Genomic DNA, 20,496 nt, shown 5'->3' on the forward strand with positions numbered 1-20,496 from the left:
CGGGCTCTAGAGCGCAGGCTCAGTAGTTGTGGCGCACGGGCTTAGTTGCTCCGCGGGATGTGGGATCTTCCTGGACCAGGGCTCCAACCCATGTCCCCTGCATTGGCAGGCGGATTCTTAACCACTGCGCCACCAGGGAAGCCCCTGATTCTCAGGTTTTTTAATCTCACGGTCCAGAAAAATAAAAAATGAAAGAAAGTGAGAGAGAAAAATTTATTGACAGGCAGGACTGACATATGGTTGCCACCCTCTTACTTTCCTAATTAAATATATTTTAAAAATCTACTCTTACCATAATTTCGTTAAAAAAATTTTTTTTAACACTTCAAAAGTAATATACAGGGACTTCCCTGGTGGCGCAGTGGTTAAGAATCCTCCTGCCAATGCAGGGGACACGGGTTGGAGCCCTGGTCTGGGAAGATCCCACGTGCCATGGAGCAGCTAAGCCTGTGTGCCACAACTACTGAAGCCTGCGTGCCTAGAGCCCGTGCTCGGCAGCAAGAGAAGCCACCGTGATGAGAAGCCTGCGCACAGCAGCGAAGAGTAGCCCCGGCTCACCGCAACTAGAAAAAGCCCACAGGCAGCAGCAAAGACCCAACACAGCTAAAAATGAATAAATAAACAAAATTTTTAAAAAGTAATATAGAATGTAAGGATAAAGTATATTCCTTTGAAGTGAATATATTTAATTTTATTACTGTTTTAAAATTCTTATTTTTTCTCATTTTTCCATGGATGAATGAAAACATCATTATAGATCAGTATTTGGGAATCACTCATCTAGTGTCTCTTTTTGTAAACAGATGCCTTTATATTTTGTTGCTATGCTGTTTTCTTCCACAGGTTGAAAGGAACTGTTACAACCTTTCTTTTTCTTAGTATTTAGAATAAGCTCCTGAGTGTATGAGACATTTAAAAGATTCATGACCTGTTGAACTAAATTCTCAGTTTTGGGGTTCATTGTAGTGACTGACCATGAACTGCGCTGTGATGTTAAGGTTGATGTGATAGACAGCATTGAAATTATATCTCGAACCCGGGAACTCTATGTAGATGATTCACCACTGGAACTGATGGTGAGGGCATTGGATGCTGAAGGTAAAGAATGTCAAAGGATTCAACAAAATTAAATAGAATAAACACCTTTGTGTTTAGCATTTGGAAACAGCAATTTGAGAGATAAAAGTAGACTGGAAATAATATTTATTTTCTCATATGAAGTTCATGTACATGAGGAATTAATAATTCTGAGTATGGTATGATGTATTAGCTACATACTTTCATTAAAATTTCCTAATTAAAATCCAGATTCTGCCACTGAATTTTAATGGTCCCTAGATCAACAATTAAGAACACTTTTTGGAATTTATTTTTAGCTCTGTTTTGATCAGTCTACTTTCCATAGGCCAGGAAAATTAAATGTAAACCTGTGAAAAAGTTTTATAATTTTAAGTTTATCTTTCTTGAGACTGATTTTACATGCTTTTAATATACTATATTAATGTAATATGTAAAAAAAAGAACATTTAAATGCATTGCTTCTTTCTTTGTAAACTAGTAAAGAGTGATTTTTATAAATCTGAAAACTTAAGGTATTAGAAATATTCAACTCTAGTTTATATAAAAATTTTTATTGAAGGGATCAGGATTTAGAGATACCTGTCAACCCTGAGGTAGACTATAAGGTGGCCTTTATGTCGAAAGGAACAGAAAGAGTGCCATAATTTTGTCAACCAGAATTTAATCAGAGTTCTTTTCACTTTTAGAAGGCTTATACAACAACAGTACTTACATTGTTCGTGTAGGGGTCTTCCTGGTATTTGTGTTTTAATTCATTAATGATAGTGCTTCTATTTGTTAATGAAAGAAGCCTAAAAATAATTTTCTAGTTAGGTTTCCCTTTCTTGTTAAAGATACCTGAATATTTTTGAATATGTGATTCTGTCTTGTCTGCTTTTGGCTTGCTCTACAGGAAATACTTTTAGTAGTTTGGCAGGGATGACTTTTGAGTGGAGCATTGCCCAGGATAATGAATCAGCAAGAGAAGAACTGTCTAGCAAAATTAGGTAACCTTGAAATCAAACATAACCATCTGACTTTGAAGGAGACATCTGCCTTTGGGTACCACACTGAAGAGCAGTCATTTGTGTGGGCTTTGATAATCTTTCTATCTGGAACTTTTTGGAACAGATAAATTTATCAGGGGGAAATGTCTTTGGTAGAATGACATATGGCATGGATTTAGGTATCTTTATGATAGTTTAATTTGAGCCACTGCAGAAGAGTTCATGAGCTCAGGACTGTACAATTATTTGTCAGGTGTATCTTCTGCCAGTTTTATTGTTCAAGCTATCTATGCATGCCGAAATACAGTGAGTGGATAATAGTATGAAGTTTTGTCTTCAGTACCAAGTAATAGCTCTCAGACAATGCAAGTTTTAGTCCTACAACAGTTTTAGCCAGAAGCATATTAAGTATTTTTCTTCTATCTAGTCCAGGTGGAAATTTAAAACTTTTGACACTATATAGACATTGAAGAGATTATGTTTAAAGTCTCTCAGAGCCTTTTGGAAGAAGACTCATTAATTTACTAGAAACAAACCTTATTTTATCTCTTTAGGATTTTGAAATACTCTGAAGCAGAATATTCTCCCCCTGTGTATATAGCTGAGATGGAAAAGGAAGAGAAACAAGGAGATATGATTTTGGTGTCTGGGATTAGAACTGGTGCTGCTGTTGTAAAAGTTCGAATTTCTGAACCATTCTATAAGGTAAAATGTTTGTGCTATAAACTTTCATTTAATAGTCTTGCCTATGGAATACATAGTTTTTATGTTTTTCTTAGTAGAAGCCTTCTAACCTGATATGATTTGGGCCAATTGAAAAAGTCATTTGAAATGGATAAACATTTTTTACAAACTTGTCTTCCTTAAACATGTTATTACCCAATTACAACTGACATTTTCTCTTAAAACATGTAACTGCATTTTATTCACCAATGCTTTGAAGTGTAGGTCCAAGAACTTTGGCTGTGAGTTCACTGGTTAGAAATATACATACTGGTTCTTGCATAAATTACAGCTTCTAGTTTCTTTTTTTTTCATTTTTCATTTTATTTTATGGTCAAGTGAAAAATTACACATTTGTGAAACAATTTGAGTGCAGGATTCTATATTTTTCAAGGATTTTCCCCCAGTCTTTTACATTTCTCACCTACACCTAATTTGGTAGCAGTACATTTTAGCAGCTTACCTTTAACTTCTTTTCAAAACATTTAAATTTTTATAGAAACAACTCTTTTCATATAATTGTTTTTTAATGTAATTATAATTAAAAGTGCAACTGACATAAACAGGGTTGGGAAAAACAAATGTCATTTTGGTAAGCGTTTAATTCAAGTGGCAGGAAGGTGTGTGGACATCTAGAGAGCAGCCTATTAACGTTGTATTGGGTAAGCCTTCACAAGAATCAATACGTTCAACAAGGGATATAGAGTAACTTAATCTAATTCAGTTCACTGGAAGTTGGTTAAAAGAGTTTCCATGGGGCTTCCCTGGTGGCGCAGTGGTTGAGAGTCCACCTGCCGATGCAGGGGACATGGGTTCGTGCCCCGGTCCGGGAAGATCCCACATGCCATGGAGCGGCTGGGTCCGTGAGCCATGGCCGCTGAGCCTGTGCTCCGCAATGGGAGAGGCCACAACAGTGAGAGGCCTGCGTACCGCAAAAAAAAAAAAAAAAAAGAGTTTCCATGGCATACCGTTAAGTCTTACCTTTTTCCATTTTAGCATAGTGCCTTTTTATTTACCTACTCTTCTCCTTTAGAAAGCTTGTCATTTTCTATTCTTTGTTTGAGTGACTTAGAAAGTTAATATAGTATTAATATTCATGATCACTTTTTTTTAACATCCTTATTGGAGTATAATTGCTTTACAATGGTGTGTTAGTTTCTGCTTTATAACAAAGTGAATCAGTTATACATATACATATGTTCCAATATCTCTTCCCTCTTGCATCTCCCTCCCTCCCATCCTCCCTATCCCACCCCTCTAGGTGGTCACAAAGCACCGAGCTGACATGATCACTTTTTAAAAATTAATTAATTTATTTGTTTCTGGCTGTGTTTGGTCTTTGTTGCTGCGCACGGGCTTTCTCTAGTTGCTGCAAGCGGGGGCTACTCTTCCTTGCAGTGCTCGGGCTTCTCATCGCGGTGGCTTCTCTTGTTGCGGAGCACAGGCTCTAGGTGTGCAGGCTCTAGGTGCGCGGGCTTCAGTAGTTGTGGCTCGTGGGCTCTAGAGCACAGACTCAGTAGTTGTGGCACACAGGTTTAGTTACTCCACAGCATGTGGCATCTTCCCAGACCACGGCTCGAACCCATGTCCCCTGCATTGGCAGGCAGATTCTTAACTACTGCGCCACCAGGGAAGTCCCATGATCACTTTTTAAGGCTAACTGAAATTATGATCTGTGATTAAGAAAGCATTTTTTAAATCTTGCTAAAATATTTTAGAAGAAACTTATTAAAAGTAAACTTTAATGAGGAAGATGACCTTGAGGATTTTGCCTATGGAAACTTTGTGTTTTTTTCCTTCTTCTTTCAGAAAGTGGCAGCAGCATTGATACGTCTGCTTGTTTTGGAGAATATATTTCTTATACCATCCCATGATATTTATCTCTTAGTAGGAGCATATATTAAATATCGAGTTGCAAAAATGGTTCAGGGAAGAATGACAGGTAAATATCTTATCTTTTCCTAAGACTAACATTTCCCAAATCCTTTCTGCTGACAAGAGAAGCAACTCCACATTATGTATGCAAAATACTTCTTTCTGTCTTTAGATTTTGTGATCAAGTACAGTTTACCCTTGAACAACATGGGTTTGAACTGTGCAGGTCCACTTATACACGGATTTTCTTCAATAAATACTACAGTACTACACGATGCGTGGTTGGCTGAGTGCATGAGTGCAGAACTGGTGTTACGGAGGATTGACTAATATGCGGATTTTCAACTGCATGGTGATCAGGGAGTGGGGGGTGGTGTCAGTTCCTCTAACCCCTGCATTGTTAGCTATATCCCTTAATTGCTGTACTTGAGCTAATACTGAGCAGAGACAGTCTCCATGTCTTAAACCGGCTAATGCTGCTTAGCTTCAGTGCCCATAGACATCTGAATTGTCTATTAAAACAACAACCAAAAGTTTACTAGCTTTTAGAGGGCAAGTGAAGAAACTTTACCAGAAGGGACTTGAATGATCTTTGCAAAAGGTGTTTATTGAGAAACTCAGTTCATTAACTAAAAAACTTAATACTCTACTGACCCCCAAAGTCCCACTGAATTTATAAAGTGTGCATTTGCTCCATTAACATTAGTCCTTTACTTACTTTAGTGAGGATCCCGCCTCCTACTCTCAGTTCACTGAGTTTTAAGAATATAAGCAATACCAACAATAAACTCATATAGTATTCTCCTCAAAATGGCTACGTGTAGAAATTCATCGTAGTGAGGGAAATTAAAAGCAGATTGTACTCTTATTTAGACCTGCTTCCTCTTATAATCCAACAATACACCATTGTCCGTTGGAATGGCTGCCCTCGTTACATTTATGTATCTTTCATGTCTTACAGAGGTGAAATTTCCCCTGGAACATTATACACTGGAATTGCAAAACCACAGAGTTTCATGTAATATGTCTCTTCCTGGGAAAGTGGCTTTACTGGATGAGAAAACAGCCATGGTGACTGCTGTCCAACTGGGCCACGCTAACCTTGTCTTTATCCATAAAAGTATCCTTTTGCTCAAGTTTTCGCTGCCAATCTATATTTCCTTGAGCATGCTATACATGTTCCTTGGTAAAATAATTAGTTAAGCATGATTATAATACTACTACATTTATTTTCTATAGGTTCTATTTTTAACAAAGCACTATAAATTATTTTTGTCATAATTTCTAACAAAGGGTAGCTACAGAAGAGTAGTTGGAACTTGGAACCTGTTGACTTCAGAGCGTATGTGCAACCTCAATCAAATTATAAATAGGAGACTGGGGAAAACAGTTTGGAGGAACTTGTGTAAATGTTATTTAATTTGTTCTTTCCTATTTTCACATGAATAATTGAGAAAAGATGGTATTGTCTGAAGTGGCTACTTAATTAATATTTGTTAAATTGAGAGTAATTTTTAAAAATTCACTAAACTTGGGCTTCCCTGGTGGTGCAGTGATTAAGAATCCACCTGCCAATGCAGGGGACACAGGTTCGAGCCCTGGTCCAGGAAGATCCCACATGCCGTGGAGCAACTAAGCCTGGGCACCACATCTACTGAGCCTGTTCTCTAGAGCCCGCAAGCCACAACTACTGAGCCCGTGTGCCACAACTACTGAAGCCCGCGTGCCTAAAGCCCATGCTGCACAGCAAGAGAAGCCACCGCAATGAGAAGCCCGCACACCGCAACAAAAAGCAGCCCCCGCTCGACACAACTATAGAAAGCCCACGTGCAGCAATGAAGACCCAGTGCAGCCAAAAATAAATAAATAAAATTTAAAAAAATTCACTAAACCTGCTCTGTAAGATTGAACAAAGAGATACATAGAGCTCTACTACAGTCAATGAAAACAAAACAGTATAAAGATTAAAATGCTCAGAAAACTGAAATTTTCAGGAAATTCATAAAATTCTCAGTGTTTGATATTGAAATATTTCCTATTTTTGAAACTTTGAATCTCAAATAACTTAATTTATTCAGCAAATATCTATTATATTTCTACTATATGTTCAACATTGCTCTAAGTGCTAAGCATACAGACTATTTTACTCAGGGTAGTTAGGGAAATCCTCTCTGATAAGGCCACATCAGAGCAATGAACCATACAGATATCTGGGTGAAAGAGCTCCAGGAAGAGGAAATAGCAATTGCAAAGGTTCTGAAGCAGAAGCATGTTTGGCATGTTTACAGAAGAGCAAGGAAGACACTGCTGCTGAGTGCAGAGAATAAGGGGAAAGTAGTAGAAGAGGTAATAGAGTAGGAGAGGGAGTAATCATGTAGGGCTTAGTAGGCTTAACTCTGAGTAGGAACCTATCAGTCTTGAAAGGTACAGTATTTCTTGTAGAATAGTATTTGTTAATTAGCTGATTATATTATTTGTCTAAAACACTCAGGAGAGGTTTGGTTCAAAGTTGTTTGTTCTCTAGTCATTTTAAGGTGCCTAGGACATTTGTGAACAAATACAATAGTACCTACAAAGTAAACTAAGACATTTGATACCTACTGAGCCCCAGCTGTGTGTTAGGCACTACCCTGAATTCCCCAGGCAGACTTACCATGATTTTTTTTTCATATTCTCAGTTCATATCGTTATTTATTTCAAAGTAGTAACTATTAAAATATACTACATTTATCTCTTGACATGGATGGTGACTATTCATAGTTTGTTCCAGCACCTGCCTTAGGGTGGCTGGTGGTACCGTTGTTCATAGAGATGGGTAATATAAAAGAAGGAGCAGGTTTAAGGGAAAAGGAAACTAGTTTAGTTTTTCACATGTTAACTTGAAGTATCTGTGGGATAGACATCCAAGCAGAAATGCATCTGGAGGAGAAAGATTCAAGATGAAGACAGATATTTGAAAGTTATCAGTTTATAGCCAGGTGATAGTTGAAGCTGTTGTTGTAGACAAAATCACCTAGGGAGAATATACAGAGTGAGAGGAGAAGAGAGCTGAAGACAGAACTGTGGAATGTTAGCTTGTAAGGTTCATATGGAAGAGGAGGGACTTTAAGGAGGCCCAGAAAGAATGTTTAAAAAGTAGTAGGAGGGGACTTCCCTGGTGGCGCAGTGGTTAAGAATCTGCCTGCCAATGCAGGGGACACAGGTTGGAGCCCTGGTCCCGGAAGATCCCACATGCCACGGAACAACTGAGCCTGTGCTCTAGAGCCTGAGAGCCACAACTGCTGAGCCCGCAAGCCACAACTACTGAAGCCCGCATGCTCTGGAGCTCACATGCCGCAACTACTGAGCCCGTGTGCTGCAACTACTGAAGCCCACACACCTAGAGCCCATGCTCCACAACGAGAGAAGCCACTGCAGTGAGAAGCCCGTGCACCACAACGAAGAGTAGCCCCTGCTCACCACAACTAGAGAAAAGCCCACGTGCAACAACAAAGACCCAGCACAGCCAAAAATAAAAATTAAAAAAAAAAATTAACAACAACAAAAAAAGTAGTAGGAAGGGGACTTCCCTAGTGGCGCAGTGGATAAGACTCCGTGCTCCCACTGCAGGGGGCCCAGGTTCTATCTCTGGTCAGGGAATTAGATCCCACATGCATGCCGCAAGTAAGAGTTCGCATGCCACAACTAATGAGCCGCCTGCCACAACTAAGACCCAGCACAACCAAATAAATAAATAAATAAATAAATAAAATATAAAAAGTAGTAGGAGGGATTTCTCTGGCGGTCCAGTGGTTAAGACTTCACCTTCCAGTGCGGGGGGTATGGGTTCTATCCCTGGTCGGGGAGCTAAGATCCCACGTGCCTCGCAGACAAAAAACCAAAACATAAAACAGAAGCAATATTGTAACAAATTCAATAAAGAGTTTAAAAATGTTCCACATCAAAAAAATCTTTAAAAAAAAAAGTAGTAGGAAAACCAGGAGAGAGGTTTCATGATAACCAAGTGAGGAATTTACAAAGAGAATGTTCCTCAGGTGAAATAGGCAGAGATAAAGACTAAGATAAAGACTGAAAGACTGTAGTAACCAGTAAGTCTTGGATCACTTTTTCAATAAAAACAGCTTGGCTTTAAAAAGAAGGAGGCAAAAAGGTAGAACTTTGAAAAAGGCATGAGAACTTTTTTAAGTTAAGAGAAACTTGAATATGTCTATAAGTTAAACAGAGAGATGGCAGAGATATGGAAGAAAAGAAGGCCAGCTGATGGAGTAAGATTTCTGTGGGGCAAGAGAAAATGAGATTCAGAACAGATGGAAGGATTAGGTGAAAGGAAGATATCTTATTCTGATAATGGAGGAATGAACTGGTGTAGAGACCTATCGAGATCCGTTTCCTTGTCTGTAAAAGCGAAAGGAATGATGTACTCCTGAATTCCTTCTAGCTTTTATATTTTATGAATACAGTACATAAGCAAAACCAAACCTAGATTGGCACAGAGTTGCCTACAGTGTTTAAAAGATTTGCTCTAATGAATAGATTAAAAGTAATTTTAATTATCATATCAATTGTATGTATATTAGTAGCTCATTTGGAGTACTGGGACAGCTTTAAAAGTTTGATCCCTGAAATAGATTAAATATTTTGCTTTCATTATCACTATAGATAATGTAGTGCTAAACTATAGCCTAGTGCATGACTGAATTAATAGAACTTCTAAATTAGTGTACTTTGAAATAATGAGTGTTTTCCATTAAGTCGTTTCAGAAGCATATTTCTCAGAGCAGAAATAATTTCTTCTTAGCTTTTGGATGTAGTATATTTTTGAGAGGAAAATATGTTACTAATTAGATTGTGTATAGGCTAACAGAATAAATTTTTATTTCTGCTAAAATTTTTAAAAATTATTTACTTCTTTGGCTACGTCGGGTCTTAGTTGCGGAGGGCGGGCTCTTTGTTGCAGCGCAGGGGCTCCAGAGCGCATGGGCTCAGTAGTTATGGCGACCTAGGCTTAGTTGCCCCGCGGCATGTGGGATCTTAGTTCCCTGACCAGGGCTCGAACCCGAGTCCCCTGCATTGGAAGGTGGATTCTTAACCACTGGACAACCAGGGAAGTCTCCTGCTAAAATTTAACGAAAGGGAATAATGGGTAGTATGATGTGTGACCTAGAAGTATCTTTGGTGGCAAAGAGAAAACATTTTGGTATTAAAGAATTGCCACAGATAATAGAAAATCAACTAGTGATTTTTAAAACTGTCTGCAGAGCCCAAGGCAAGTTGCTGGGCTGGATGGCAAGTCATGCCTCTCCCTCCCTCTCCATCCACCACTGACCATTTCTTTAGCCAGGGCAATGCCACTTTGTCCTGCTTTCCATAATGGGCTCCTATGTAAGAATTTTGCAGGAGGAAAGAGTTCCACAGCTAAATGAATATTAAAAACATGGAGCATGATCTTTTTTCTCTCATTTCATCTTCCTCATATTTGAAATTCAAGAATACCTGATTCCTGTGATTGCTGAGCCCTCAGATTTTTCTCAGAATATACACATTTAAGTTTTGCTTTCCAGTGGATAATAAAAGATAGAATTTTTATTTGCTTTCATTTGTGGACTTATTTATTTATTTTTGGTAACTCATATTTCTCTTTTCACCCAACTAGCTCATACAATTTCCTTAAGCAAAAATTAAGATGTCCATATGCGATCTTTGTCTGGACTCCCAAATTGCACCATATATGTTGTAGAGCCTGGATTTCTAGGTATTTTTAGATAATAATTTTCAGAAAGCTGAATAGCTTAAAGTATTTCACTGAAATGAGTGCATTAAAGACTAGAGTGCTTCATTTTGAGACTTAACTAATTTCAAATTCAACCTTACTTGACATGTTTTCTCACATTGTTTTGGTTAAATGCTATCTGCAAGAGTAAAGCATCTTGAAACATTGTTATAAAACATGAAGCTCCATGTAATACAACGTTGGGTTAGAAAAAGAGACTTTATACAAGGAAAAAAGAAACCTAATGTCCTTAAGCCATATGAAACAATGAATCTGACTGAAATCAGCTGAAATCTTGCCTGACATATCAGAAATGAGCAAAATTGTTGGTTTGGGGGTGGAGTGGCATTTGTATACAGATATAAGTGAGAGTGTTTCCTTTATACCTGAGATGAGCTAAGTTAAGCCAGGATCTTTGGAACTCCAAATTATTATACAATTTTATAGAGGCAACTAAAGGATCTACTTTGGAAACCATCTCCACCTATTATTGAGTTTTGCTCTTTAAATGGCTTTTTAAAGTTTGTATTTTTAAATTCATTGTAGAAAAATGTTGGCCTCTTCTAATACTTTTGTTTCTTGATTTGTGTACAGGTTTCACAGTCCAACCTGGAGACCGTTGGAGTCTAGAGGTGGGGCAGGTGTATGTTATTACAGTAGAAGTATTTGATAAAAGCAGCACAAAAGTCTATATTTCAGATGTGAGTCTCTCTTTTGTATTTTTCTAGCCCCTTTAAGGATAACTCCTTGAGTGGGCAATCTTTTTGGCTAGGAAGACTTTTTTTCTTTTGCTTCCAGATTTTACCTTTGAAAATGCAAGTTACTACTTTATTATTATTATTATTAAATAGTTCTATCCTTGAGGAATGCTAAACCAGAAGTAAAAGATATAATCTGGTTAGAATTATAGAAGAGAGATGAAGTTGACACCAATGATAACACTTTGGAGGGAATCCTCATTTTACAACTTCATTTCAGAGATGGTCACCAGAGTTTTATAGTGGTGAGAGTAATAGTGTGACCATTAAATGTGAAGTGTTGTAGTCACTCTCCAGTGTCCATTTTTTTTTCCCCTGAGAACTGTCAATTTATGGAATAGCACAGATTACACTAAAATTTATATAAGCTTCGACTCTTCCTATTTTTGATTACTTGCCATTAATGGATCTTTCAAAAACTAGTACCATTTTAAAATGACATCTTTCCAACTTAGAATTTGGTGAGGGAGAGCAAAGATTTTGTTTTTGTTTCTTTAACCCCCAGAATGCATAGCCACACTTTTTTTTTTAATGCTTTGGGATTAAGATGGCTTTAGGGAAAAAGCATGTCTTCAGGTTTGTGTTGATTTTGGGCTGATTTTCAGAATCTCAGGATTATGTACCAATTCCCAAGAGAGTATTTTGAAGAGCAGCTGACTACTGTGAATGGATCTTACAATGTAGTGAAAGCCCTGAAACATGGTGTGGTCATGATAAATGCATCCCTGACTTCCATCATTTACCAGGTAGGAATTAAAAGGATGGTCTTTGAATCCTGAGAACACTGACCAGACTTGCCTGACTTGTTGATTTGCAAGCACATATATGGCATATCCCACCTTTATCTTTCACAAAATAAACTAATAAACAGTACACTTAGTAGTTTATACCTCTACAAATTTTCTGTTCCAATTTCTGTTAATGCATATATCTGCATTTGTGGTCATTGTGTATGTATGTCATTTGAGGGTCCTTTAAAAATTATTTCAGGGCTTCCGTGGTGGCGCAGTGGTTGAGAGTCTGCCTGCCGATGCAGGGGACATGGGTTCGTGCCCCGGTCCGGGAAGATCCCACATGCCACGGAGCGGCTGGGCCCGTGAGCCATGGCCGCTGAGCCTGCACGTCCGGAGCCTGTGCTCCACAACGAGAGGCCACAACAGTGAGAGGCCCGCGTACCACAAAAAAAAAAAAAAAAAAAAATTATTTCATGTGCACGTTTCCTTGTGTCATCAGGTCCACATAGGAGTACTTTCTATTCTAAAAATCCAAAGGGTTAATATGCCAATTGTTCAACCATGCCACCAACTTTGAACTTTTGCATTTTTAACAGTTTTTTTACTTTGTAAATGGCATAACTGTGTATCTTCGTATAATTCTTATTCCTTTTGGTTAATTTTCTTATGGTATAATAACAGAAATGGAGTTACAAGGTAAAGGGATAAGGAATGAATCTGTTTCTAATGCGTCTAAAATGTGTAAGTATCTGATTTTTAACTGTCTGTCAAATTTGTTTCCCTCTCCCAAACCTACTTTTTCTCCAGTGATCCTTTTGCCCAGCTGTTTAAGACAAAATCCCAAGAGTCACCCTTGACTCTGCCTTCTCCTTCACCTTCTACATTCAGTACATTATTGAATGCCATGTCAGTTCTTCTAAATGTCTCTCAAACCCATTTCTTACTAGGTGAAGAAGACATTGCTGTCTTTCACCTAGACTTTCACAGTAGCTTCTAAACTGATATTCTGACCTCCAATATTGTCCGTGGCTAGAATGATATTCCAAAAACTACAAAAATTATTATGTATTTACTATTTAAATTCCTTTGGTGGCTTCCCATTGATTTTACGGTAAAGTTTAAACTTCTTAATGTAGTTTTATAGGACCCTCTATGACAGAGATCACAATCTGGTGGCCTGCAGACTATCTTGGTTTGTAATCTTGTTTTTTATTTAGGTGTGTAAGTTTCTTTTTAATTGGGAAATTTCAAATAAAATCCAAGATTTCTGATTCTCTAGATTATATGAAAATCTGACAGTGATTAGCTGGAAGAGATAGTGGCTACAACATTTAGACTATACTTTTCAGCCTGCTGTGTTTCCTGCCATTCCCTGTTATTTTATATTCAGCTTAATAAACCTGTTTATAATATCTACCTGATACCTGTAGGCGTTTGAGTTTGTGACTCTATATGATTGGCCCCTGACAACTTCTCCAACCTCAGGTCTTGTCACGCTTCCTCTCTTATGTTTCAGCCATACTGAACTTTCAGTTTCTAAAAAATGTCTCTTTTTGCCTCTATTTTATTTTCATTTTTTATAAACAAATATAATTCCTTTTGTCTACAACCCTTTCTCCCTACTCAATGCATAGGGCTAGCTTAACGTTGGTTCCTCAGGCATGTTTTCACCTTTCATATGTTCTTAGAGCTCCCTGAACTTCTCAGATCAAAATATTCATCGTAGTTTATTGTTATTATTTGCTTCTTTCATCAGATTATAAACTTTGAGGGCAAAGATTATGCCTATTGTATTCACAGCTGTTGCCCTAACATCTGAGTGACTAAACATACAGTTGATACAAATAAGTATTTGTTAAATGAATGAATGGTGTTTGGATTAGTTATGGTCAGGTATAGATCTATATTCAGTATTAAAATATATCCAGTTTTTTAACAATATTTAATACACAGTGATTTTTAAAATCCATTGTTATGGTATTTCTGGCAGTTTGACTCTATTCTGCAATTATTCTTCAATCCCACCAATCCTGCTTTTAAAAAATGTTATGTTTTAAAATCTGAGCTCACCCTTACTCCTTTATTTATTTATTTATTTATTTTTGGCTGTGTTGGGTCTTCGTTTTTGCACGTGGGCTTTTCTTTCTATTGTGGTGAGCAGGGGCTACTCTTCGTTGAGGTGCGTGAGTTTCTTATTGCGGTGGCTTCTCTTGTTCCACAGCATGGGCTCTAGGCACATGGGCTTCAGTACTTGTGGCACATAGGCTCAGTAGTTGTGGTTCTTGGGCTCTAGAGCACAGGCTCAGTAGTTGTGGCACACAGGCTTAGTTGCCCTGCCCTTAGTTGCCCTGCGGCATGTGGGATGTGGGATGTGGGATCTTCCCGGACCAGGGATCAAACCGGTGTCCCCTGCATTGGCAGGTGGATTCTCAACCACTGTGCCACCAGATCTACAGGGAAGCCCTGTAGATCACTTTTGAGAGTGTTGCAATCTTAACAATATTAGGTCTTCCAATACGTGAACATGGGATGTCTTTCCGTTTATTCAGATTGTCTTTAATTTATTTAAGCAATATTTTGTAGTCTTCAGTGTACAAGTCCTGCACCTCCTTGGTTGAATTTATTCCTAAGTAGTTTATTCTTTTTTGATGATATTGTAATGAATTTTTTTCTTAATTTACCTTTCTAGTTTGTTTATTGCTAATGTATAGAAGTACAACTGATATTTATGTGTTGATCTGCTATGCTGCAACTTTGCTGAATTAGTTTATTAGCTCTAGTATTTTTCCTGGATTCTATAGGATCTTTCATATATAAGATCATATCACCTGCAAATAGTGATGATTTTGCTCCTCCCTTTCCCATTTTGATACCTTTTATTTCATATTCCTGCCTAATTTCTCTGGCTAGAACTTATAGTACAATATTGAATAAAAGTGGCAATAGTGGGCATCCTTGTCTTGTTCTTGATCTTAGGGCAAAAACTGTCATTCTTTCACCATTGAGTATGATGTTAGCTGTGGAGTTTTCATATGTGGCCTTTATCATATCGAAGAAGTTCTTTTCCACTCCTGGTTGTTGAGTGTTTTTACTGTGAAAGGGCGTTGGATTTTTCTCAAATGTCTTTAAGCATATTTTTTTCTTTCATCCTACTAGTTGGTATATTACATTGACTGACGTTTATATATCATACTGCTTTTGAATTCCTGGGAAAAATCCCACTTGGTCATGGTGTACAATCCTATTAACATGCTGCTGGATTTGGTTTGCCATTGTTTTCTTCAGGAGTTTTGTATTTATATTCTTAAATTATACTGGTCTGTAGTTTTCTTTTTTTGTGATGTCTTTGATTTTGGTATCAGGGCAAATGCTGGCCTCTTAGAATGAGTTAGGAAGAGTTCCCTCCTTTTTCTTTTTTTCTTCATCATCTTGTTCTTCTTTTTTCTTTTTTTTAAAGGTTTGAGAAGCATTGGTGTTAATTCTTCTTTAAATGTTTGTGAAAATTTACAATCGGGGCTTCCCTGGTGGCGTAGTGGTTGAGAAACCTCCTGCCGATGCAGGGGACACGGGTTCGTGCCCTGGTCCGGGAAGATCCCACGTGCCGCGGAGCAGCTAGGACAGTGAGCCATGGCCACTGAGCCTGCGCGTCCGGAGCCTGTGCTGCACAACGGGAGAGGCCACAACAGTGAGAGGCCCGCGTACCGCAAAAAAAAAAAGAAAGAAAGAAAAAAGAAAATTTAAAACCGAAGCCATCTAGGTCTGGGCTTTTCTTTGCTGGAAAATTTTTGATTACCGATTCAATCTCTTTGCTTGCTATAAGTCTGGTCAAATTTTCTACTTCTACTGGGTCAGGTTTTTTTGGGTTTTTTTGTGGTTTTTTTTGGTACACGGGCCTCTCACTGCTGTGCCCTCTCCTGCTGCGGAGCACAGGCTCCGGACGCGCAGGCTCAGTGGCCACAGCTCACAGGCCTAGCCGCTCCGCGGCATGTGGGATCTTCCCGGACCGGGGCACAAACCCATGTCCCCTGCATCGGCAGGCGGACTCTCAACCACTGTGCCACCAGGGAAGCCCTGGGTCAGTTTTTTTAATTGATGTGCTTCTAGGAATTTGTCCATTTGATCTAGGTTGTCTAATTTGTTGGTGGACAATTGTTCATAGTATTCTCTTAGAATCCTTTTTATTTCTGTAAAGTTGGTAGTAATGTCCCCACTTTCATTTCTGATTTTAGTAATTTGAGTATTCTCTCTATTTTTTTCTTAGTCACTCTAGCTAAACTCAATTTTGTTGATCGTTTTGAAGAACCAAATTTTGGTTTTTTTGATTTTGTGTACTGATTTTCTACTCTCAGTTTTTTAAATCACTGCTCTAAAAAAAATCTTTATTATGTCCTTCCTTCTGCTAGTTTTACGTTTAGTTTGCTCTTCCTTTTCTAGTTCCTTTAGCTATACAGTCAGATTATTGATTTGAGATTTTTCTTCTTTTTTTGGTCACACTGTGCCCAGTTTATAGAATCTTAGTTCCCCAACCAGGGATTGAACCCGGGCCACGGCAGTGAAAGCACCAAGTCCTAACTACTGGACCTCCAGGGAACTCTGTCTTCTTTTTTAATACACATGTTTACAACTATAAGTTTTCCTCTGAGCATTGCTTTCACTGCATCCTGTAAGTTTTGGCATGTTGTATTTTTGTTTTCCTTCATCTCAGAATTTCCTAATGTTCCTTATGATTTCTTCTTTGACCCACTGGTTGTTTAGAGGGTTGTTTAATTTCCACATATTTGTGAATTGTCTAGTTTTCCCCATGTGAATTCTAGTTTTAGTCCATTTTGGTTGAAGATGATACTTCATATGATTTCAGTGTTTTTAAATTTATTGAGACTTGTTTTGTGGCTTAACATATGGCCTATCCTGGAGAACGTTCCACGCGCACTTGAGAAGAATGAGCATTTTGTTGTTTTGGGGTGGACTATTCTGTATATGTCTGCTAGGTCTAGTTGGTGTATAGTGTTGGTCAAGTCCTCCATTTCCATATTGATCTTTTGTTCTGGTTGTTCTATCCATTATTGAAACTGAGGTATTAAAATTCAACTATTGTAAAACTGTCTGTTTCTCCCTTCAGTTTTGTCCATTTTTGCTTCATTTTGTGGGGGGGGCTCTTTTGTTAGGTAGGTATATGTTTATAATTGTTATGTCGTCTTGATGAATTGACCCTTTTATCAATTTATAATGACCTTTGTCTCTTGTAACAATTTTTTAAAATCTATTTTGTTTGACATTAATATAGACTGCTCCCCCAACTCTCTTTTGGTAATTATTTGCATGGAATATATTTTTCCCTTCTTTCACTTTCATTCATGAATCTAACATGAATCTCTTATAGATAGCATATAATCGGATCATGTTCTTCTTTATCCATTCTGTCAACCTCTGCCTTTTAATTGGAGAGTTTAATTTATTTACATTTAAAATAGTTACTGATAAGGAAAGACTTCTGCTGTTTTGGTATTTGTTTCTATGTGACTTTTTTTGGTAATTAATTTCTTCTATTACTGACTTCTTTTGTGTTTAATTGATTTTTGTAGGTTCATGTCTTTTATCAAATTTGAGACTTTTTTTTTTAATGTTGAGCCTTCTTTTAATTTATTTATTTTTTATTTTTGGCTGAGTTGGGTCTTCGTTTCTATGCAAGGGCTTTCTCTAGTTGTGGCAAGCGGGGGCCACTCTTCATCGTGGTGTGCGGGCCTCTCACTGTCACGGCCTCTCTTGTTGCAGAGCACAGGCTCCAGATGCACAGGCTCAGTAGTTGTGGCTCACGGGCCCAGCTGCTCCGCGGCATGTGGGATCTTCCCAGACCAGGGCTCGAACCCGTGTCCCCTGCATTAGCAGGTAGACTCTCAACCACTGTGCCACCAGGGAAGCCCAAATTTGAGACATTTTCATCATTATTTCTTCAAATATTCTTTCTGCGCCTTTCTTTCCCTACTTCTGGGACTCCTGTTTTGTATATATTGATTTACTTGATGTGCTCCACTGGTCTTTAAGGCTTGGTTATTTTTCTTCATTATTTTTTCTTTTTGCTACTCTGAATAACTTCAATGGACCTCTCTTCAAGTTTGCTGATTCTTTCTTCTGCCAGCTCAAATCTGCTGTGAAGGTCTTCTAGTGAAGTTTTCATTTCAGTTATTGTACTTTTAGCTTCAGAATATCTGTTTGATTCCTTTTTTATAATTTCTATCTCTTCATCAATATTCTCTATTTGGTGAAACATCATTCTTCTGGAGTGATGTCCATTGTTTCCTTTAGCTCTTCAATTTAAAATCTTTGTTTAGTAAGTCCAATATCTGTGTTTCCTCAGAGACCGATTGTGTTAATTTCTTTTTTTCTATGAAAGGACCATATTTTCTTGTTTCTTTGCATACCTTATAATTTTTTTGTTGTTGAAAAGCTAACATTTTGATATTACAGTGGACCCTTGAACAACATAGGTTTGAATTGCAGTTCTACTTATACATTTTTTCACTTTTAATACATACTACAATACAACATAATCCGTGGTGGTCTGCAAATATGGTACCATGGATATGGAGGGCTGACTGTAAAGTTATGCATGGATTTTGACTGCACAGAGGGTTGGCACTCCTAAACCCCACATTGTTTAAAGGTCAACTGTATAATGTGGTAACTTTGGAAATCACATTCTTGCCTTTCCTCAGGGTGTGTTGTTATTGCTTGATGTGGGTTGTAGTTGCTTGTATGTTTAGTGAGTTTTCTAAACTATTTGTTGAAGATTGTGTTGTCATCTGTAGTATAAAATCTCAATTCCTTTAGCTTGTAGGCAGTTAGTGGTTTGACAAATAATTTCTTTAATGCCTTAAGTCACCTTTTTCTTGGGGCTTCCCTGGTGGTGCAGTGGTTAAGAATCTGCCTGCTAATGCAAGGGACATGGGTTTGAGCCCTGGTCCAGGAAGATCCCACATGCCGCAGAGCAACTAAGCCCATGTGCCACAGCTACTGAGCCTGAGCTCTGGAGCCCGTGAGCCACAACTACTGAGCCCATGTGCCACAACTACTGAAGCCCATACACCTAGAGCCCATGCTCTACAACAAGAGAAGCCACCGCAATGAGAAGCCCGCGCACTGCAGTGAAGAGTAGGCCCTGCTCCCTGCAACTAGAGAAAGCCCATGTGCAGCAACAGAGACCCAACTCAGCCAAAAATAAATAAATAAATAAAAATTAAAAATTATATATATGAATAAAAAGTCACCTTTTTCTTGATTCAGCATACATTTGGTTGCTGTAAACCTTTGATTATTTTTGAGTATTTTCCAAAGTTAATTCTGACTTTTTTTTTTTTTTTTTTGCATTTCTATGGGGGGACAGGTTCTTGGAGTTCCCTACTTTGACACTTTTGCAGACATCTCCCACCTGCTGGTATTTTTTATTAGGATTTATGAACGTGATATTTTTTCAACTTATTTAGGACTTTAAAATTTTCTTTCAGCAATGTCTTATAGTTTTCATCATACAGGTCTTGAAGATATTTTATTAAATTTGTCCCTGTTTTATGTTTTTAAGCTATATATGTATTTTTAAATTTTCTCCTTTTACTTGATCATGCTAGTATATAGAAATACAGTGGTTTTTTGTATGTTACCTTGAATCTTGAAAGCTTGCTGAGTTCACTTATTCTAGTAATTTTTTGTAGATTCCTTAGGAATTCCTATATATACAGTTATGTTATATGTGAATAAAGACAGTTAACCCTTTTCATTCCAATAAATATGCCTTTTAGTTCTTTTTCTTGCCTCACTGCACTGGCTAGGACCTCTACTACAATACTGGATAGAACTGTTAAGAGTAGACATGTTTGCCTTATTCCTGACCTTAAGTGGAAAGCATTCACCCTTTCACCGTTGAGTATGATGTTGACTATAGATTTTGTGTAGATGCTCATCCTTAGGTTGAAGAAGTCCCTTTCTATTCCTAGTTTACTGAGAATTTTCATCATGAATTGGTGCTGAATTTTGTCAGTGCTCTTCTGCCTCTACTGAGGTGATCAATATAGTTTTTCTTTTCTAGTCTTTTAAATATGGTGAATTAATTACATTGATTGATTCTCTAATATTAAGCCAATCTTGCATTCTCAGGATAAACCTCACTTGCTTATGATTTGTTATCCTCTTATACATTACAGGATTTAATTTGCTAAAATTCTGTTAATGACTTTTGCGTATATGTTTTTCAGGGCCTATAGCTTTTTTTTTCCTTCTGTTTTTTATTGTAATGTATTTGTCAGGTTTGGGTGTTAGGACAATATTGGTTTTATAAAATGGGTTGGGAAGTATTCTTTTCTACTTTCTGGAAGAGTTTTGTAGAATTAGTGTTATTTCTTCCATAAATATTTGGTAGAATTCACAATGAAACTATTTGAGCTTGGAATTTTTTATGGAAAGTCTTTTATTATTATAGTGATAAAATATACATAACATAAAATTTACCATTTTAACAATTTTTAGGTGTACAGTTCAGTGGCATTAAGTATATTCATGTTGTGCAACCATTACCACCA

The 20,496-nt window shown here is 37.7% G+C and overlaps 1 protein-coding gene across 1 annotated transcript in view; it reads left to right on the forward strand.

Moving 5' to 3' along the window:
• Nucleotides 1–986: 986 nt before the first annotated feature.
• Nucleotides 987–20,496, forward strand: part of NUP210L (nucleoporin 210 like) — a 75,177-nt gene continuing 55,667 nt past the window's right edge. The window contains exons 1-8 of the mRNA XM_030841909.2: nt 987–1,098; nt 1,973–2,066; nt 2,621–2,771; nt 4,599–4,731; nt 5,626–5,784; nt 10,348–10,416; nt 11,029–11,135; nt 11,798–11,938. Coding sequence (XP_030697769.2) covers nt 1,074–1,098; nt 1,973–2,066; nt 2,621–2,771; nt 4,599–4,731; nt 5,626–5,784; nt 10,348–10,416; nt 11,029–11,135; nt 11,798–11,938 — 879 coding nt within the window. The 5' untranslated portion in view covers nt 987–1,073. The remainder of the gene's footprint in view (nt 1,099–1,972; nt 2,067–2,620; nt 2,772–4,598; nt 4,732–5,625; nt 5,785–10,347; nt 10,417–11,028; nt 11,136–11,797; nt 11,939–20,496) is intronic.

Source organism: Globicephala melas, chromosome 1 (assembly GCF_963455315.2).
Source record: "Globicephala melas chromosome 1, mGloMel1.2, whole genome shotgun sequence".
Classification (NCBI taxonomy): Eukaryota; Metazoa; Chordata; class Mammalia; order Artiodactyla; family Delphinidae; genus Globicephala; species Globicephala melas.